The sequence below is a fragment of the Rhea pennata genome, chromosome 18 (genome assembly GCF_028389875.1).
Source record: "Rhea pennata isolate bPtePen1 chromosome 18, bPtePen1.pri, whole genome shotgun sequence".
NCBI classification, from domain to species: domain Eukaryota; kingdom Metazoa; phylum Chordata; class Aves; order Rheiformes; family Rheidae; genus Rhea; species Rhea pennata.
The window spans coordinates 14,340,001-14,360,000 of NC_084680.1; the positions used below are offsets into that span (position 1 = coordinate 14,340,001).

Here is a 20,000-nt window from a genome sequence, read left to right on the forward strand (position 1 = left end):
AGCTGTGCAAGGGGGGCTGGGGATTTTGAATATTAATTCAAGTCTGGATGGTGTCGTTTTGAGCAAAGCCCTTTAATCATTGGCCTATACACAAGAGTAAATGATCTAGAAGTCACAGCAAATGTACCAAATTATTCCACTGCAGATTTTGGCCTGGCCTCTCTTAGCATCGGGGAAAATGTGTGGGACCAGTACTGACGTGCTGGAAGGGTGAATAAATATTGTAGCAGAAATGCAACTGGAATAGAGTACAGGAAACACAGACTAAGAAACAGTTCAGAAGCAGAAAGAAGAAACAACAATAGAAATCATTCTTGGGGAGGAAATGTCAACTAGAGGGGATTAAAAACGGGATGTTGTTAAAAATATTGAAAACCAGAACCGAGAAGGAATGAGACAAACAGAAGAGATACTTCACCGAAACCACAGAGGAGACCATCTCCACCTTAGCAAAAATAAACTGGCCAAGACACATGTAAAAGCAAGCTCAGCAGGTCAAAGAGGAGTAAGAGGAGCGAAGGATAGGGAGGTCCTGGCTGGGATGCGGCTGGCTCAGCTGGAGGGAGCTCCGGGAGGTCTGGGCCGGCCGCCGTGACCCGGTGGAGATCTCCCAGGGAGCGGTTTCCTCCCTGGCCAGGCATCTACCTGCGCTGCAGCAGGCGTTGCCGGAGCCCGGCGCCAGGGCTGCCCTGCCCTCCAGCGCGCCTGCTGCTGGCTCCGGCGTGTGCGGTGGCAGTGCGTTGTACTTTCAGACCGTGTTCATCTGTGAACCTCTGAACAGGCAACAGAAATAATTTAAAGAGATGATGAGACATTTTTATTATTCCCATGAAATTATATGGAATTATATTTTTAAATGAAGGTGACAGGTTTAAAATGTGTATCTTAGAGTGAAATTAATGCTGTGCTTTCTTGAGTCTGGAAGGCTGGCCGGCTAGGGGGTCATGTCATGCTGTATATGGAGTTTAGGCATCAAGGAATGAACTCTGTCTCTAAAAGAGCAGCTGCTGTTTTCAGGCTAGCGTAGAAAATAGCATTGCTGGTGCTCCACTGAGTGCTTGGCAGCTTACGGATGTTGCCGTCGTGATGCTGCAGCCTGTGCAGAGCGGGCACCGTTGCGAGGGCCCCGAACGGGCACAGACACCGAGTCAGAATGCAAACATGCGAGATGTCAACTGCCGACCCACCGGGACTGGCTAGGTAGTCCATGAATACCTGCTTTTAAACAGATGCCAAGAGGTTAATTGGGCTGGGATATACCTGGTTGTGCTACATCTTTAACGGAAATGTTGATTCAAAAAGCCATGGCTCTGGTGATTTTTATGCTACTGTAATTATTTTAAACTTTGTTTTTGGTGTTGTTGATAACAGCTTGGCATTGTGCCTGCATGACCTGATTAAACCTACAAATTGTCAGACTTGATCTATAGGATGCAGATGAGATTGCTGACTGAGCATCACTTTGGAAATTCTCGATTTAAAACAAATTAGATTTAAAATGTTGTTCCCAACAACACATTGCAATACCACTGGCAATTTTTAACATGTATTTAGTAGCCCTGCATCATGATAGCAACTAAATTACTAGAGGGTAAAAAAAGGTTTAATTCCTATTGTATATATTCAGTTTCTGAATATACGCTCTCAAGCTGCGTGCCGTTTTGCAGAGGAGCATGGCAGCCCCTTGAGCGAGAGGGTCTGCTGAGAGCCTCCTTGCTGCAGTCTTCCCAGAGGAGCAATTTCTGAGAGGTTGCCCTCAGGGCTGTCTCGGCCATTTCCCTTTTCCTATGCAAAATTTCGGCAGTGGGTACCTGTGTGAAGTCGGAGACCTTTGGCACGCATGGAAAATGCCTGATGCAGCTCCGTGTGATTTGGGAAGTCTTCTGTAGGTGGGTGGCGAGGGGCAGCTCTTTTCACAAGCATTTAAAACTCTGTAGCAGGGGTGGAATTTGGTGGTGCAAGTCTCAGTACAAATAACATATTGCTTAGATCCATTTGGAAGGAAATGAGAAGCAAATCAATTATTTCCAAACAAATAATGCACTTACTGTTACCACATGGTCTTGCATCAAAGTGATATAATGTATAGTGATAATGCCAGCCTTGTGTAGATTTAGATACATCTTCAAAAATAACCAGAAGGCATGTGTCTGTACTCATGTGAGTACTCTTTTAACACTTATAATAAAATGTTTAAAAATTCTGCAGGGTCCTTTAAAAGTGCTGAAAGATACCCTTATTCTTTATTAGAACCAACAGGGTTCTACCGAATTGCTGTAAACCCACTAAATTTGTCTGTGTTGAACCTCACATGAGGACTGTGTTCTGTTAGGTGTGTTAGGGCACCATCTGGCTGGAGGAAGGGCTGTTGTCCAGGTCTGGCCTGTGGTGGTCTCTTTGAGCAGAAAGGGCTTTGCTGGAAGAGCTGTCAGCGACATGCAGTGAGCGGGCAGCAGCCTGGCAGATACAAGAAATACTGACTGTGTTTTCTCTTGTTCTCTCTTTTTTTGCCCAAGGTTTGAGCATCCGAGGAGCCCAGGAGGAAGACCCTCCCGATCCCCAGCTAATGAGACTAGACAATATGCTTCTGGCAGAAGGAGTCTCAGGTCCGGAGAAAGGTGGGGGATCGGCGGCAGCCGCTGCAGCCGCAGCAGCCTCTGGAGGGTCTTCAGATAACTCTATTGAACACTCAGATTACAGAGCCAAATTGACCCAGATCAGACAAATCTATCACACAGAGCTGGAGAAATATGAACAGGTCAGACATCAGCCTCTCACAGTTGTATGTGTACCTGCTGCTGCTCTCCTCTGCTTGCCAGCTCCTGTTTCTATCCAGGGCTTCAAAAACACATCCCCTCTTCCCCCTTCCCCAACCCCTCTCTCCATGAAAAGAGACGTGCAGTAGTGCAAGGCCTTCGCTGTTTGAGGAGGCACTCGCTGGACACAGGATGCATGTCTTGCATGCCTGACTGTTTTCTGTTGTTTGTAACCACATAAAAGCAACACCTGAGCCAGTATTTCTCCCCTTCTAGAGCCAGTCCAATGAGGGAGAAGGAAGGAAGGTTTTCTGTGAGACAGTGCCATTTACATAGCCAGCAATGAAATCTTATAAGCATGTGGGGAATCAAGGAGCACACACGTCTGGACCATGCTGGCAATCTCAGCCTTCTCAGGAGGCGTCAGAGAGGGGATCCCTGGGCAGCACGGGTGCGAGGTGTTGTAGGCATCGGAGAGGAGATCGGTGGGCATCATGGGTGCGAGGTGTTGCAGGCATCGGAGAGGAGATCGGTGGACATCATGAGTATGAGGTGTTGCAGGCATTGGAGAGGAGAGGAGTGGGCATCATGGGTGCGAGGTGTTGTAGGCATTGGAGAGGGGATCGGTGGGCATCATGGGTGCGAGGTGTTGCAGGCATTGGAGAGGAGAGGAGTGGGCATCATGGGTGCGAGGTGTTGTAGGCATTGGAGAGGGGATCGGTGGGCATCATGGGTGCGAGGTGTTGTAGGCATCGGAGAGGAGATCGGTGGGCATCATGGGTGCGAGGTGTTGCAGGCATCGGAGAGGAGATCGGTGGGCATCATGGGTGCGAGGTGTTGCAGGCATTGGAGAGGGGATCGGTGGGCATCATGGGTGCGAGGTGTTGCAGGCATTGGAGAGGAGATCGGTGGGCATCATGGGTGCGAGGTGTTGCAGGCATCGGAGAGGAGATCGGTGGGCATCATGGGTGCGAGGTGTTGTAGGCATCGGAGAGGAGATCGGTGGGCATCATGGGTGCGAGGTGTTGTAGGCATCGGAGAGGGGATCGGTGGGCATCATGGGTGCGAGGTGTTGTAGGCATTGGAGAGGGGATCGGTGGGCATCATGGGTGCGAGGTGTTGCAGGCATCGGAGAGGAGATCGGTGGGCATCATGGGTGCGAGGTGTTGCAGGCATTGGAGAGGGGATCGGTGGGCATCATGGGTGCGAGGTGTTGCAGGCATTGGAGAGGGTATCGGTGGGCATCATGGGTGCGAGGTGTTGCAGGCATTGGAGAGGAGATCGGTGGACATCATGGGTGCGAGGTGTTGTAGGCATCGGAGAGGAGATCGGTGGGCATCATGGGTGCGAGGTGTTGCAGGCATCGGAGAGGGGATCGGTGGGCATCATGGGTGCAAGGTGTTGCAGGCATTGGAGAGGGGATCGGTGGGCATCATGGGTGCGAGGTGTTGCAGGCATCGGAGAGGAGATCGGTGGGCATCATGGGTGTGAGGTGTTGCAGGCATTGGAGAGGAGATCGGTGGGCATCATGGGTGCGAGGTGTTGCAGGCATTGGAGAGGGGATCGGTGGGCAGTGCGGGTGCGAGGTGTTGTAGGCATCGGAGAGGAGATCGGTGGGCATCATGGGTGCGAGGTGTTGTAGGCATCGGAGAGGAGATCGGTGGGCATCATGGGTGTGAGGTGTTGCAGGCATCGGAGAGGGGATTGGTGGGCAGTGCGGGTGCGAGGTGTTGTAGGCATCGGAGAGGAGATCGGTGGACATCATGGGTGTGAGGTGTTGCAGGCATTGGAGAGGGGATCGGTGGGCAGTGCGGGTGCGAGGTGTTGTAGGCATCAGAGAGGAGATCGGTGGGCAGTGCGGGTGCGAGACGTTGGAGGAAAGGATGCTGCTGAGTCAGCTGTGGCCATCGGCGCGGGAGCTGGCAGCGAGGCTCAGGCACAATGTCTCCTGCTCGGCTCTGGGAGCTGCTGCCGCTAATAGGAAATATGGAAATGAAGGTCATAGCGAAACCTTCTGAGGCTGACATCAGCACTCGGCGTTTCTGTCTGAAGCGGGGTGTGCTGCAGAGACCCGCGGTGCCGAGTTCCCTGCTGGCACTCGGTGACCTGCCGCGTTTGCCGGTGTGATGGCCCCGGGAGCCTGCCGGTGCTCGGAGCGGCGCCACCGGGCCCGGGGCAGGCCTGGGCAGCGGGACCGGGCTGCCGTCGTGTCGTGATCTGAGGGAGAGGCCTCTCCGTCTAGACTCTCTTCTGGATTTTCGACGAGCAGCTGCCTCAAAGGGACAGGGCGCGGGGCCCCTGGCCCTCGCAAGCCTCGAGCGGCGCGTTCGCGCTCCCCTCGCAGAGGGGTCCTAAAACCGCCCGCGGGCCGGGCGCCTGATGGGCTCAGCGAACCCGGGCGGCGGGGGCTTCCTGAGCGGGGGGGCAGCCCGCGCTCGCCCCCGCCCCACGGCGCGGCACCGCGGGGCAGGCGCCGGGCCGTGCTCAGCCCGCTGCCGAGCGCGAGGGCGCGGAGCAGCGCACGCAGCTCGGCCCGGACGCCGCTCCTCGCCCCGGCTCTGGCCTGGCACCTTCGCCCGCCTGCTCTGCGGGGCGGAAAGCCGAGCCGGGCTGCCTCGGCAGCAGCGCCCTCGTCTCGAGAGTCTCGGCGCGGGAAGGTGCGCGGAAAGCCCCCGGCCGCCTCGCCGTGCCGTTCTGTGCCGCGAGGAGCGCGGAGTCCGGACGGGCTCGGCCCGGGAAGGCAACGCGCGCCAGGCGCGGACGGGACCCCGGCGCGGCGGCGGGGGGCTCGGGCGCCGGCGGCACCGCCGCGTCCGGCCGCCGCTCTCCCAGTGCGCTGCTCGGGTGGCGCAGAGGCTGAGCAATAACTGACGGAGGCTGCAAATCGCCCTGCCCCCCAGCCCCCTGCAAGCCCCCAGGTGTCCTGCGCGGCCCGCTGCAGCGAGGCGTGCCGCGCGAGCCGCGAGCACGCGGCCCCGTGCTTGGGCAGGGGCGGCCATCAATTAACGAGCGGCACCCGGCAGGAGCGCGTCCTGCAAAAACCGGGGGACACGGGTTGGAGACGGATCGGGGGCCGACGCAAATTCGAGTTGGTGCTTACAGCCATTTCCTGGCAAGCGTCCTCTGACTCTAATAAGTTTAATGATGTGGGGGAAGCACTAGCATTTTTAGCCCTGTAGCTGCATTTACAAAGGTTTCAGCTGAAATGTCACAGCCATCCGTCCACACCGCAGGAAACTCGGGAGGATGCTCGAGCGCTGCTAGGAGAAGGAGAGAGAGGTAGAGCTGATCTGAAACATGAACGTTTCCCCCGTTGATCCTGACACCCAGCAGCGTCTGCTCTACAGAAATATGATAATTCCCCTAGCCTTGCAGCAAACTGTCTCCTACCAGTTTGTCTCAAAACAGTGCCTGTCTCAGCGGCTGAGAGGCAGCCGGGGTTTCGTAGCTCCGTCCTCGCCGGCTCCCGGTGCAGGCGGCGAGCGGATCCCCCCGCGGCACCCGGCTGCACCAGCCGAAGCGTCTTTCTTGAGACGTTTTCCGGACAGAGTTTGATTCTGATGTTCGTTGCCAGTTAGGGGAATGTACTTGGGAAAATAAAAAAAGAGGAAAAAAAAGGAGAAATGGAAAGTGTGTCACGCCATCAAACTGCTCTCCCCTCGCCTTGCGCCAGGAGAAATGGTCGTTCACAGGCAGCTCTTTCCATAATTTACAGCTACTATAATAGAGATGACATATTGAAAGCTATCTTCTATAATTACACTGAAATACATTTTTTGCTGTAGGCAAAGTACTGTAAGGGTCCCAGGCCTCCCGGAGCATCTGGGAACCTGCTTTCTGAGCTCGCAGATGTCGTCGGCGTTCGCCCCGAGCTGGGCGACGCGTGGCTGCTCGGGAGGCACCTCGAGCGCTGCCTGGCCCCGGCGCGGCCCGGCTCTGCGGGGAGAGGTCGGTTTGGGCCATTTCCTCTCCTTCCCTCGTGCTCGTCTGAGGAGTCTTGAGCAAGCGTTAAGGCCTGCAGAAGCATCCTGTGCTCCTGCAAGGTTTCTGAGCAGGTTAACAAGGCCATCACTCATAACCTGACCTTATTAATGATGTCTTGGGCACCAAGCAGAGGCCTGAAAAATAGTAGTGAGAAGGGGATCAAGTAGCTTGGACACTGAATAAACAGGAGAAAACAAGACAGAGCATCGCGGTCTTCCGAGCTTGCTTCCGCTCTGCTGTGCCGAAGCAGCTCCACGGATGGGATGTACTGGCCGAAATAAGCTGAAATGAGGCCCGTCAAGCAGTTGTGACCAAAGTCTCTTCAAGCAATCCTGAGTAAATGCAAGCAAAGGTTTTTGCTTCCTGAAAGCAAGAAACTCACTTTAGCTTTGAAACAGCCCCCTTTCAATACTAGATTTGTGGAGAAATATTTTTCAGGATGAACAAATGCCTGAAAATATTTTCATTGTAACAGTTACCATTTTTATAGTACTTTGTAGAATTACCCAATTTTATGAATAATGAGGCATGTGACAAGTTACTGTGCCTGAAACCTTCTTTCAGTGCCAAATACTTTAATTTAGCAGCGTTTTTAGGATAGCCAGAGCCATTATTTTGTCTTGGAGAAGTAGTGGCTGGATTTTGGCACATGGCTTTACCACCGTGCGTTATTTACTAGACGAACCGAAACTGCTGCCGGCCGGGGAGACGCTGAATCGCGGCGCTGCAGGTTCAGCTTTGCAGCCGGGTTGATGCACCGCGCGCTGAGCCCAGGGGGCCGGGGCCAGCGCGGTTCGGCTCCCGCGCGGCCGGGACAGGCCACGGTCCGGGCGGCGTTTGCAAAACCTCGCTGCTTTGGCCAGTGAGGGCAGGGAAGCCCAGCCGCGGGGAGGGCCCGCCGCCCCGGCGGGCGGCAGCAGCGGCCCGGGGTTTCGGGGCGAACGGATTATTGCTGCCTGGGACAACTCTGGGGTGCGAGCGGGGACCCCCAGCCTGGCACCCCCCCGGCCCGGCACCCCCCCGGGCACCTGCACCCTCCCGGGCGAGGCGCTGAGCTGGGCTGAGCGCTGCCTCCAAACGGGTGCGCAAGGATGTAAATTAGCCTGTAATTTACTTTCAGTAGTGCAAAGGAAAAAAATCACTTTGCCTGAAGTGTATGCATCTTTCTTAAGGGTGTACCCAGATTTTAATTATCTAAATGTAAATACTTAACGAATTTTACTTAGAGTAATGAGCTAAAGTGCACACTACATAAATGAGATGTTCTAATTAATCATGTATGAACTACTGGTTTAAAGAAAAGCTATGTGAATTCTGCAAATGTTGGGCTATTGCCAAATTGCTAATCAGCATTTGCATTCATAGATGGCTTCACTTAATAAGTTGTGAGACGTTCAGCAAATGTTATAGGAAATTATGAGTTTTTAGATGCATAAACTTTTCACTTTTAACTCTTTCCCTCACACAATCTGTCAAAATGCAAGAGAATCACTGAAAATCTTGGTGTATGACAAATTATAAAGGTCTTTTTAACTCCAGCTTTGGAAGAAAAAGAGGAGCTAGTATCAAACAGATATTTAACATATGTGGTCTGAACAAGGTATTTGTGCTGTTTCCTCTGCATGATTTAGTGACTGCTGAGTACCCTATTCATAGCCCATTATGTTAGATGCATGAGAGTGAAATCCTTTGGCCTTATTTGGAAGTGATTATAGCTCAGCTTTGCATTATGATATCTGCTTCCTTGTATAATCAACGTGCATACACCTCCAGAAGATACTTAAGCCTTTGATACATCCACCTTTGTGTGCTAAGTATTCACGGGAACAGAGCAGCAGTTTGTCTTCTGCGTGTGTATAAACACAGAGAACCAGCGCAGCGCCCCGTCTTCTCTTCTCTTTTAAAGGCTGCACTGGGACAGCGATAGGTTAGTGCCTGAAACGTGGTTGGATTCCCCTCCAAGCCCTTAGGAAGAGATTAGTCCTGGAGCTGCAACGCGGCTCTCTCTAGTACGCGAGAGCCCCAGTTCTTGTTTTTGAAAGAGATAAAGGAGACATAAATCAGCATAGTTTGTGGCAGCTTGCAGCCTGCGTAGGGGGAAGCCGGAATGCCAGCGTGACAGCCGCTTGGTCATCCGAGGCTCAGATCAGGAAAAGTCTGTTGATGATGCAGCCTGGAGAAGTTCATATCATCGTGTCCTTTTGCCTGCATTGTCTGGGGCTGATAATTGATAGCTTCTAATGCCTTCCCCTCCCCAGCGTTTTGCAGCACAGCAGAGGCCGGGCTCAGGCAGGGCTGTGATGCCTAGCGGCTTCTTTGAAATTCCACATTTTAGACAGAACGGCGCGAGTCACCTCCAAAAGGTCCAAACACGCCGATCCGCTGCAGGGAGCTGAGCGATTGCACGCTGTCTGTTTGGGGCTCCCTGCGTGTCTGGAAGTGCCGGGATTCGCGGTACGGGACAGCCCTTCCCCGGCTGAGACGGCTCGTTGGGCTCGGCGCGTGCTGCTCCCCGCTCGCGTTTTCCTCCTGCCTGCAGTTATTTACATACTCTGATCCTGACCTCTCCTTTCCACTGCGGGCTGTCTGCAGAGGTAGGAGAGCACTTTGTTTGCACAGCTAGAAAGGCGTGAGCGCGAGGAAGAGCTATGCCACAGCTGCTCAACACCCCTGGCTACCTTCAAAGGGTCCCAGGCCTCATTTACAGCAGCACCTGGGGCGTCTTAGCACGCTACCCCAGCTGCCGAGGCCGCTCGGGAGCGGAGGACGCCTGGGAGAGCTCGAGGCTCCCTCGCGGGCCGACTGGCCCGCCTGGGGACCTCGCGACGGCTGGGGGATGCTTGCTCCCCCGGCTGTCGGTGGATCTGCCCCGCAGCCGGGTTGCCCTTTGTGTCCTTGCGGGACCATTTCTAAGCCTCGCCTTCCTTTGCAGGCATGTAACGAATTTACTACACATGTGATGAACCTTCTCAGAGAACAGAGTCGGACACGTCCCATTTCTCCCAAGGAGATTGAGAGGATGGTGGGCATCATTCATCGAAAATTCAGCTCCATCCAGATGCAACTCAAACAAAGTACTTGCGAAGCAGTAATGATTTTAAGATCAAGGTTCCTCGATGCCAGGTAAGGAGGCGAGGAGAGACCTTCCTGCTGTACTGGGGAAGGAAGGGTGGTTGCAGACCAGCTCACCAGAAAGCCAGGCCTCCCCGGAGCTGAGTTCACCCGTGGCCAGGGATCACCCAGTGCTAAATTGCAGTGCCCCTTGGAAACAGCTCGGAGCACTGCTCCCTCACACAGAGGCTGCTTTGTGAAAGGGAGCGTTGCTTTCATGGCAGTGCCAGTGTCTTTTAAACAAACATTACTGCAGGGGCTAGGCTTGTTTGCCCTGTGTTTGCTTACCTCGCTAGCACGGGAGCTGCACAGGACGCATGCAAGGGGCACGCAAGCACCCTGCTAGCATGGGAGCTGCACAGGACTCATGCAAGGGGCACGCAAGCACCCTGCTAGCATGGGAGCTGCACAGGATGCGTGCAAGGGGCACGCAAGCACCCTGCTAGCATGGGAGCTGCACAGGACTCATGCAAGGGGCACGCAAGCACCCTGCTAGCATGGGAGCAGCACAGGACTCATGCAAGGGGCACGCAAGCACCCTGCTAGCATGGGAGCTGCACAGGATGCGTGCAAGGGGCACGCAAGCACCCCGCTAGCATGGGAGCTGCGCAGGACGCATGCAAGGGGCACGCAAGCACCCTGCTAGCATGGGAGCTGCACAGGATGCGTGCAAGGGGCACGCAAGCACCCTGCTAGCATGGGAGCAGCACAGGACTCATGCAAGGGGCACGCAAGCACCCTGCTAGCATGGGAGCTGCACAGGATGCGTGCAAGGGGCACGCAAGCACCCTGCTAGCATGGGAGCTGCGCAGGACGTGTGCAAGGGGCACGTAAGCACCCTGCTGACAGGGGGCCGCCTGGCTGGGGTGTGGGGGAAGCCAACACCTTTGCACCAGTCTGAGCCAGCAGCTCTCCAATACTCAGCATTGCTTTTGGAGCTCAGCACCATTCTGAGCAGACAGCCAGCTCCTAAAGGAAGCTGGAGCTGTTGAGCATTTCCTTTCCTCACGCTGCTTCACAACTTGGAAGTCCAGCCGAGTGCTCACAGCTTCCAATGCTTGCAAGTGGTTTGAAGAGCAGCTTTCCCATTCCTGGGGATGCCACCTGGCAAGCAGGCGCTGGTGCAGCAAGAGATGACTAGAGAGCAATAGGAGAGAGCAGCTGCCTGCAGATACTGAGCTCTTTCTAAAGGGCAGAAATAGACAGACAGGAACTGGGAAAAGCCAGTTTTCTTTGGAAGCTAAGATGACCTGGGATGTTGGCCCCAGCAGCATCCCTCTTTGCAGAACACCACTGCCACATGCAGGACTCTGGCAGCTAGCTGAGCCAGAGAGGCTGAACTGAACCTCTGAGCCTGGAGGAGCAACCAGACACCACACAGAGCCTCCCTCCAGCAACTAGCTCATGCTTCACACCTGAAAGCTGTGAGGAGCTAAACAAGAGCAAAATAATTTTATTAACAAGGAGGTCACTGGCAGGTGTGGCAAATTAGGGTAATTACAAACAGTTGGAGGAAATGTCTATGGAGAGCTCCAGTAACTGCAAAGGTAAAGCTTGCAGATGCACATTTTAAAGTGATTTCTTTAAAAAGGAGGAAGGTAAATAAGGCAAAATGAGCGGAAGCACAGTAATGAGATAAACACAGCTCTAGGGAGAGAGCCTGCCTGCTCCAGGATACGGTGTAGTTAGCAGCATCGTGATACTCGTGGAACAGAGCACTGGGGGATTGCCGCTTGGCTGCCTGCTGGCCTAAGGCGCAGGCAGTTTGATTGCAACCAGCCCGGAGGGGAAGGGCGCTCTGAAGGAAATGTTAACCAGTGCTTTCGAGAGGGTGCTCCTGGGGAGAAGAGAGCCGCCGGTGTCAGGCTGGAGGGAAAGGCCGCTGCAGCTGGGCAGGCGCAAGCGCTGTAGCCCGGTGCAGCGGAAGGCGGCACGGAGCCGCGTGCGCGGCCAGACGCGCTGCTGCCGCTCTGCCGCCCGCGTTTGCTGGGGCGCGCGCCGGGGCAGCGCGCCTGGAGAGCCTTCTGCTTTGGGCAAGGCGCCGCGGAGGGGAGCGCGCCTCGGCGGGCGCCCTGCGGCGCGTCCCCGGCCCCCCTCGTCGGCAGGGGGTTGTCCGGAGGGGCTCAGCCGCGGCAGCCCCGAGGGCGGCGCGGGAGCGGGCCGTCCGCTCCGGCGGCGGCGCGGGACGGGCGGCGCGGGACCCGCGCCCGGGGCAGTGCCGCGGGGCAGCAGCGCTCCGGTCGCCTCGCCGGCCGCCGCGGGGCGAGGGCGGCGCGGGAGCGGGCCGTTCGCTCCGGCGGCGGCGCGGGACAGACGGCGTGGGACCCGCGCCCGGGGCAGCGCCGCGGGGCAGCAGCGCTCCGGTCGCCTCGCCGGCCGCCGCGGGGCGAGGGCGGCGCGGGAGCGGGCCGTCCGCTCCAGCGGTGGCGCGGGACGGGCAGCGCGGGACCCGTGCCCGGGGCAGCGCCGCGGGGCAGCAGCGCTCCGGTCGCCTCGCCGGCCGCCGCGGGGCGAGGGCGCCCGGGCCGGCCCCGGTGCGGCGGCCGCGTCCCTAACGGGTGTGCTCCCCTCCTTCCTTTCAGACGGAAAAGGCGCAACTTCAGTAAACAAGCCACAGAAATCCTGAACGAGTATTTTTACTCCCACCTCAGTAACCCTTACCCCAGTGAAGAAGCCAAAGAAGAGCTGGCGAAGAAGTGCAGCATCACGGTATCGCAGGTAGGGAGCGGGGCGGGAGCCCGGGGCGGCCGGGCCGGGCGGGGGGCCCTGCCCCGGGGGCGCGGGGGGCCCCTGCCCCGCACGCCTCCCTAACGCCTTTAAAACTAAACCCTCGGCGGTAAAGAGGGGCGAAGCCCGGCAGGTCGGGGGCACGAGGCCACGCTCTGCAGGAAGGAGTGTGCCGGCGGGATGCTGGGGATAAAAGAACGCAGTGTGAAGAATGTATATCCATTGAAGTAAAGTGGATATAATGTTAGCATTCTGCTCTGATACCAGATTTCTCTCTCTGTGTAGTCAGTAAGGCTCTCAGATAGTTGAGCTGTATTGTCTGTTATAAATTCATTAGAACTTTCCATTATTTCAGGGAAAAGCCACTTTATTGACAAATACATAATCTATTTTTATAGACTAGAATTTCTTTGATTGGTTGAAGTCTTTTTTTCTAAGTCAACTTCTCAATATAAGGGAGGTGACAAGAGTGGTTTCTGTGAGCAAAAATGTACTAGGCAAACTGGCCCTTCTTATCATATGTAACATGTTACTGTAATGAAAGAAAAAACAGTATCTGTGTCATCAAAAATGCGCGCCTTTGTTGGCCAAGGCTCTGCTTCCCATATAGACCCGAATATATCTTACAGCTCCGGACTGTTTTCTCGCAGTGATGGTCTGGTCTATGACACTGTTACATCAAGTTTTCCTTCACTGTTTACCTCATCAGATAGTTCAGAAAGAAAAATAACACTTCTCATTTCCACTGCCTTTCTTGTGTTTTCTACATCTGATAGAAAACCAAACTACTCCCACAGCAAATCTGGCTCTTGCGCTTTGGCAAAGGTTGTCACTTGGGTTGCAGAAAAGAAAGTTCAATAAGAATTTCCAAGTTTTCTGGCCACCCTGGTGCCCACTTGCGAGTGCTGGAGTGCCACCTCCTTCCCGTCCCAATCAGCGCTGCTTATCAATATTTCAGGTCCTTCAGAGAAGTAATGCCTGCGGCTAATGTGTTAACTATTAACGACTGCAGGCTGCAGTACTGCCATTGTTAGCAACACAGCCATTAGCTTTATAATTAAAACCTGAGTTGTGATTTACTTTATTGAAACCGTGAAAATTTCTGGTACTTTATTGAAGACTTCCAAGTGAAACCTTCTCCGAAAAAAAACTACCTAGCACACCCAAATCTGATACGACTTAGCTCACTTTGGATGTGGGGCAGCTCTCTGGGGAGCCTGCAGGCAGTGCTGCATGCTGTCTTGGATATGTGGCACAATCTTAAATCTTCAGAGTATGTAAATGCCTGGCCAGCTTGGTCCAGAGCCCTACATCTTGCTGTTGGTTTTAGTCCTCTCGGTGCAGGGTAGTTTATAGCAATGCCTCCATGAAGCGGTGCTCAGAAATCTATCCACGTGAGCAAAGGCAGCCTGCTGCGTAATTAGGAGAGCAAGATCCATCAAGATCAGGTTGGAAAAATTGTTTTAAATAACCACTGAAAGTTCTTTGACTCTGCTGGCAAAAGGCAATTGGAGAAAAAGATGCACTGTGGCAGTAAGTGTGACTGACCTGCTGGTGAGATGTTTGCTGTGTGCTCAAGGGATGGTGCCTTGTGCCTGGCAGAGGAGGTGTCAGTGATTCTGGAGAGTGGACTGGTTTAAAAAAAAGCTGGATCTAGATATGCCTGAAGTGACTGAAGGAAATAAGATGGAACATTTGAGAAGCCGTAACTGATGGTTTCTAGTGCTAATAGATCTGATTTCTTTCTTAATTGGTTGGTTGATAAGACTGAATGTATAGGTTGTAGAATGAAATGAAAAAACAGGCAGATGGTCCAGAAATGTAGCAGCAGCAGTGAGCCTGTGACATGGATATAGGTTTCTCTCTTTAATATTTGATAGGAGTGTGTATTAGTTGTTTCTTGAATCCATTAGGAAGTCTGGGTGAGTGATGGGAGTAGCTGTGTTGCATCCTCTGCACCACTGTTAACAGCATCCTGGGTTTCGAAGGGTGACATTTTCCAGCCAAACAGTAAGGACAGCGTTAATCACAGAACCTGGGCATTAGCTTCCATAGATGCAGATTTGGGGCCATGAACAGAGCTTCAGTCTCGCAGGAGTATTATAAATGGCTAGAAAAAGCTCCAGATGATGAGAAAGCTTGAAAACTGGGCAATGTATCATCTAATGGGAGAGGAGCATGTATGGGAGAGGGAGTGACTGTGTTCAGCTGGCTTGCTTAAGTTCCTGATAGATCTGCTGTCACAGCTAGAAAATGTGAATACTACAGATATCCTATTCTTTGGTTTTCAAAGGCATTTCCAAAGGCCATGTGGCAGGACTGTAGGATTACTTGATATTTACTAGGTCGAACAGGGCTGAAGTTGTCTTTTTTCATACTGAAAAATGTGTATATTTGTGAGGCCATCTAGCAGAGACACTCTGAGCGTGCACTGTAAAATAGTGCAGCGCACACTGCTGTAGTGTTTGGCAGCAAAAATCAGAGGATATAATCCAGAAATCTGGGGTAAATTGAGCAGTCATTTAAAATACTGGCAGGAGTAGCTTGCATGGGATAAGCAATGGCATCGAAGTGCAAGGCTGATCTACGCCTTGCACAGGGCTCTTACGAAAAATCTCCAAGTACATGTGTTTGCAGCCTTGACCAGGAGTCTCTCAGACTTGCCTTTGCTGGCACTATGTCCTATTTACCTCTCATGTTACAAAGGCCCTGGAAGTGCAAAGAGCTGGAAAATGAAAGAAATATCTGTTAATGGAAAGCTTTCCAAACTCCTAAAGGTTTTGGTTCATGTTTGACAGAGAGGCTTTGTCCTTTTTCCAGCTGATCTAGACATCCCTTGTAGCCTCTTCTAGTGAGGATCCAAGATACTTCTTTCTTGTACTGTTAGTAGCTTGTAAATGCTGGGGGCAGATTCATGGCAGAATGTTTTCTTCCTCAAACACTTAATTAGTAAGTATTTTGGATCGTCCTCCCCCTGGATTAAGCAGCTCACTGGAGATCTTGCTGCCATAGCACTTTACAGAGCTGCAAAGAAAATTGTCTCCTAGAATCATTTAGTTGCAGATAGGAGATAGATGGTCTCAGTTTTGATATCAATGTTTAAAGTAATATGTAGAGAAGGTTTTTCACGAAAAGCATGAAGACGAACTATTTATTAAGATGAACACCCTGCACAATTTCATTTTTAAGAGTATGGAAAAGGTAATTCTAGGGGAAAAAATGCCCTTAACAGGGAACATCGTCGGCTGTAATTTAGAACTACCCGATCAGCACGTGTTTGAGGGAGATAAACTGTATCATCTGTTCTCTCCTTACCATGGCTGCAAGGCTGATGTTTTATACTTTTGCAGATGAGCCTCTTTCAGGGTGTCATGAACAACTATCAGTCTATCATATGGGCTATAGAAAGGGCATAGTCATTGCTGAAAGCATGTCAACAGCCATAAAATTTTTCACTGCTTCAAACAAAAGAAGAATGTGCTTGACAAGAGAATATATTTATTTTATTTTTTTTAAAAGAATGCGGAAGCTAGGTTTCAATGCCCCACTTCGCAGCCCCACTTCTAAGTCTGCGTGTTGGTTTCTTTTTTCTTTTTCTTTTCTTTTTTTTATTTCCTTTTTTGTAAGCATGTGGACAGGAAGAGCTGTAGATTTAGAGGCTCTGACCCTTTTCTTCACATGAGAGCCAAAAAAGATACAAACTTAAAAATATATATATATATATTCTAGAGGTAAAGTTATTAGCTATAGAACATATCCCATGAAAGTTCTACATATATTTTTGAAATTTCCTATTTTTAGCATCTAAATAGGTGCAGAACACAAACCATGCTAGGAATATTTGGAGGCATGATGGAAAACTTTGTGATCCGTAGATATTTTAGCTCACTGATTTCAACAGTGATGCTCCTGTGTCAGCTGCCGCTTTTGCAGCGCAGGCGCTGATTTATCCCACGAAATCAGCCAGTGCAGAGACAAGGCAGGCCTGCCCCATCCCAAATCCTCCACGAGGCATCTTGATGATTTCAGTAATAATTTATTGTCTTTTTATTTAACATTGTAATTAACATGATAAATAAGTGCAACAGTATTGTTTGAAATGCAATATACAATTAAGCCCAATTAATTAATTGGCCTTCAGTGATCAGGAGGAGAAAGATGTTCGTTGTTTTTTCACGTGAAGAGATAGTTTGTTTTAATGAAAAATGCGTTACGAAGCCGCTCGCGACCGAGGCGACTTGGCGCCGGGCTGCCCGGGAGCCCCGCGCGCCCCGGCCCCGGCTCCGGGTGCGCTCGGCTGCGGCCGCGCTGCCGCCGCGTTTCCCGCGGGAGGCGGAGGGAGCGGAAGGGGCCCTGGTGCGGGGCGGCAGGCGCGCGCGAGCCCCGGCCCCGCGGTGCAGCCCCGGCCCCGCGGTGCAGCCCCGGCCCCGCGGTGCAGCCCCGGCGCCCCGCTGCGCGTGGAGCGCGCCCTCCTCCTGGGCAGCGGCCTCTCGGATCTGGATGTTCGCTTAGGCGTGGTACGCGGGTTAAACATAACGTACGATCGCTGCTCCTCTCATTGCTTCCAATTAAACCTTGCTTGTTAGTTTAACCTCTAGGTAATCCCATCAAACAATTGATGTCAAGGAAACACTGCCCACAGTGGCTCTGGATGAGTGGCCATTAATTTTAATTGCCTTGATATTAAAGATTAAGAAGCATTGGGACTAGCAGAATGGAAACGATCTGATGTCAAGCAAATCCACTCGTTGAGGCTTCCCCAGGCTGCTGGTGATATTAAAATTTTACTGTGAGAATTAAATAAACCTTTATTAGTGATGGCTGTTGTTTGATTGGTCAGGGGTATGCATAAACAGAGGGCTCCCGCGCGTCCGCGGACAGCACTGTCGACGTACAGAGATTCCTCAATTATGAAACTGTTAATAAAGCATAATCTGATTGTCCACAATAATTATTTGCTAGGTTTCATGAATGTATTATTGCTTCTGTGACTGACAAGGTAATATTAAGTGCGATATATAGAGTACAGTGGAGCCTTACCTAGGGAAGGGAATGTTTAAGGTACGCCTCTCGTATTGCAGTTAAAAGCTGGCGGCTTTTCGTTAGTTGTGTTTAAAACTAAAGCTACGTAAAGCCCAGCAGGGTTTGGCTCTCCCTATAGCGGGATGCCGTCCCAGGTGCTGCGGCACAGCCAAGCTCTTCCGGCGTTTGGGAAGCGTCTCGGAGCGGCGCGGGGTGCCCGGGTCCGCCCTGGTGCTCCGTGACACCTCGGACCGGGTGTTTCCAGCTTCCCCGTGGGCGTTTGGGTCCTGCGCTGCCCCCCTGGGCAGGATGTGGTTAATAACCGTATTAATAACCAGTATTTTTGCTAGTGCCCTCCCCTTCGCTCGTATTCTTGTTGCGGTGCTTTCCCCTTCCCCGCGGCGTTGTGGAGCGCCGGGGCGCGAGCGGGGCACCTCGGGGCAAGGCGTCGTGCTGGCAGCGCCGTGGTCATCCGAGCTGCAGACGGGGCTGCCAGCTGGGAGCATTGCTAGAGCTGCTGAGAAAGCCTCGTGCAAACTTTTCCAAGCTGCTCGTGACCTGCGTCTGGGCTCGTAGTCAGCGCCCTGTGAGCCAGCTTGGCTTCAGTACAGGCTCTTCAAAGCCAGATGACAAAGTGACTTTTCAGCCATTATTGATTTATGTTATTCCTTTCATTTTCAGCTGACCAAACACGGTTCTAAGTGTGGGCTGCCAAGGTTGTTCCAGCCCAAAAATAAAGAACAATTGCGTTGGCTGCCAGCTCTCGCGCCGAGCCGGGAGGCTCCTCTGCCCCCTCAGCGCGTTGCGGGGTCTTGTGCTGATCCCGCTGGCAAACAGCTCGCGTTAAGCGGAGACGATGCCGTGCTAAACATTACAGCAAACTCCAAGACACGGGTTGTTGTGGAAGACTAACCCCATTTTCATCACCTTTGCCACAAGCCAAACAGAGCGCATGTCCATAATATTCAACTAATCCTTGATTATTGCTTAATTGAAGTACCCAGCAGATACTGGACTGGAGACTGGGGAATGTGCCTTTGCTGGACCAGCTGTGCCTCCCAAAGCGACCACGCTTTGCCTGGTCAGATGCTTGGTGGACTTCACTCTTTCCTTCTCCCCGCTGCAGGTGTCCAACTGGTTTGGCAATAAGAGAATCAGGTACAAGAAGAACATAGGGAAGTTCCAGGAAGAAGCCAACCTCTACGCGGCGAAGACGGCTGTGACCGCAGCGCACGCCGTGGCCGCCGCCGTGCAGAACAACCAGACGAACTCCCCCACCACACCCAACTCTGGTACGTCGCCGTAGCAAGGCCCCGCTGCTCCCCGGCGCGCCGCGGCAGCGATGCCGCGTCCGCCCGGCCGTGGGGCCGGGCCGCCGAAGCGCCGCGCGCTGCCGCGGGGCCCCGCGACGCTGCGGCAGAGCTGCTGCCGCCCCGAGCAGGAGCAGAGCGAGCCCAGAGCTTCCAGCTCGCTCCCTGCGCGCGGCGGCATGGTCTGCCTCCCTCGCCCTGGCACCGCCTTTTCTGTTTAGGTATTTTAAGTGTTCTCTCATTCAATGCGAATAACGTACAATAAAATGAGGCAGAGCTGCAAGTCTGGTTTTCTAGAACTGTTAAATTTATTGTCAGTATAAGAATAAAAAAGAGGACTATTCTAGCAGGCACTAGTTGGAGTTTAAATGCTGGGTTGCTTCAAAACGGGTTGATATTATATATACAAATCTGAAGATACAACTTGTATTTTGGAGTTGCTATACTGCATGTTCTTTTACAGTATTTAAGAACTGTCTTGCTAGCATGTTGTTGACATTTTGCGAATCCAAGCATTAAATTAGTAGGGGGAGGATCTAAAGAGGAAATAGCTTTTCTGGGCTCCAGAGGCTTGCACAAAGCACAGATATGTCTGACACTATTTCCAGTAAAGTTTTGCTTTAACTTTGCTGTGGACAACTCTTAAAGGGTATTAAGATCCATGGGAAAAAAACCCTTAATCAAAAGAAAGTAAGAAAAAAGGTTCCTCCTCTGACAGTAGTAAGTCGACTAATTTGAAATGACTGCCGCTTCCTTTCGAAGGAGGCATTAAGCACAGATGCGAAACGAGTTTTTCTCGGCGCGCTTAGCGCTCGCACCGGCGGACGACGCGCTGCGCTGGAGGACAGCCCTCCGCCGGGGCCGCGCGGGCTTCCCGCGCCGTGCGAGCCGTGCGAGGGCCCCGGGCTGCTCGCTCTTGTGCGCTGCCTTTCCTTCCTGTCTCCTTTTCTTCTTTTCCTCCCCCTGCCCTGAGGTCTCTGGGGTTATATATTTGTAGCTCTCTGTTATTCAGCTACCTAACTCTTTCCTTTCCAGGTTCTTCTGGTTCTTTTAACCTCCCAAATTCTGGGGACATGTTCATGAACATGCA

The 20,000-nt window shown here is 52.8% G+C and overlaps 1 protein-coding gene across 3 annotated transcripts in view; it reads left to right on the top strand.

Moving 5' to 3' along the window:
• Nucleotides 1-20,000, top strand: part of PBX3 (PBX homeobox 3) — a 114,650-nt gene that overhangs the window by 89,070 nt on the left and 5,580 nt on the right. For 2 of the 3 annotated variants that reach the window (XM_062590808.1, XM_062590807.1), the window contains exons 3-7: nucleotides 2,517-2,758; nucleotides 9,673-9,863; nucleotides 12,434-12,569; nucleotides 18,727-18,892; nucleotides 19,946-20,000. The exon at nucleotides 19,946-20,000 is cut by the window's right edge and continues 58 nt beyond it. In XM_062590808.1, the coding sequence (XP_062446792.1) occupies nucleotides 2,517-2,758; nucleotides 9,673-9,863; nucleotides 12,434-12,569; nucleotides 18,727-18,892; nucleotides 19,946-20,000 (790 nt within the window). The remainder of the gene's footprint in view (nucleotides 1-2,516; nucleotides 2,759-9,672; nucleotides 9,864-12,433; nucleotides 12,570-18,726; nucleotides 18,893-19,945) is intronic. The other variant, XM_062590809.1, reaches the window with a different exon arrangement.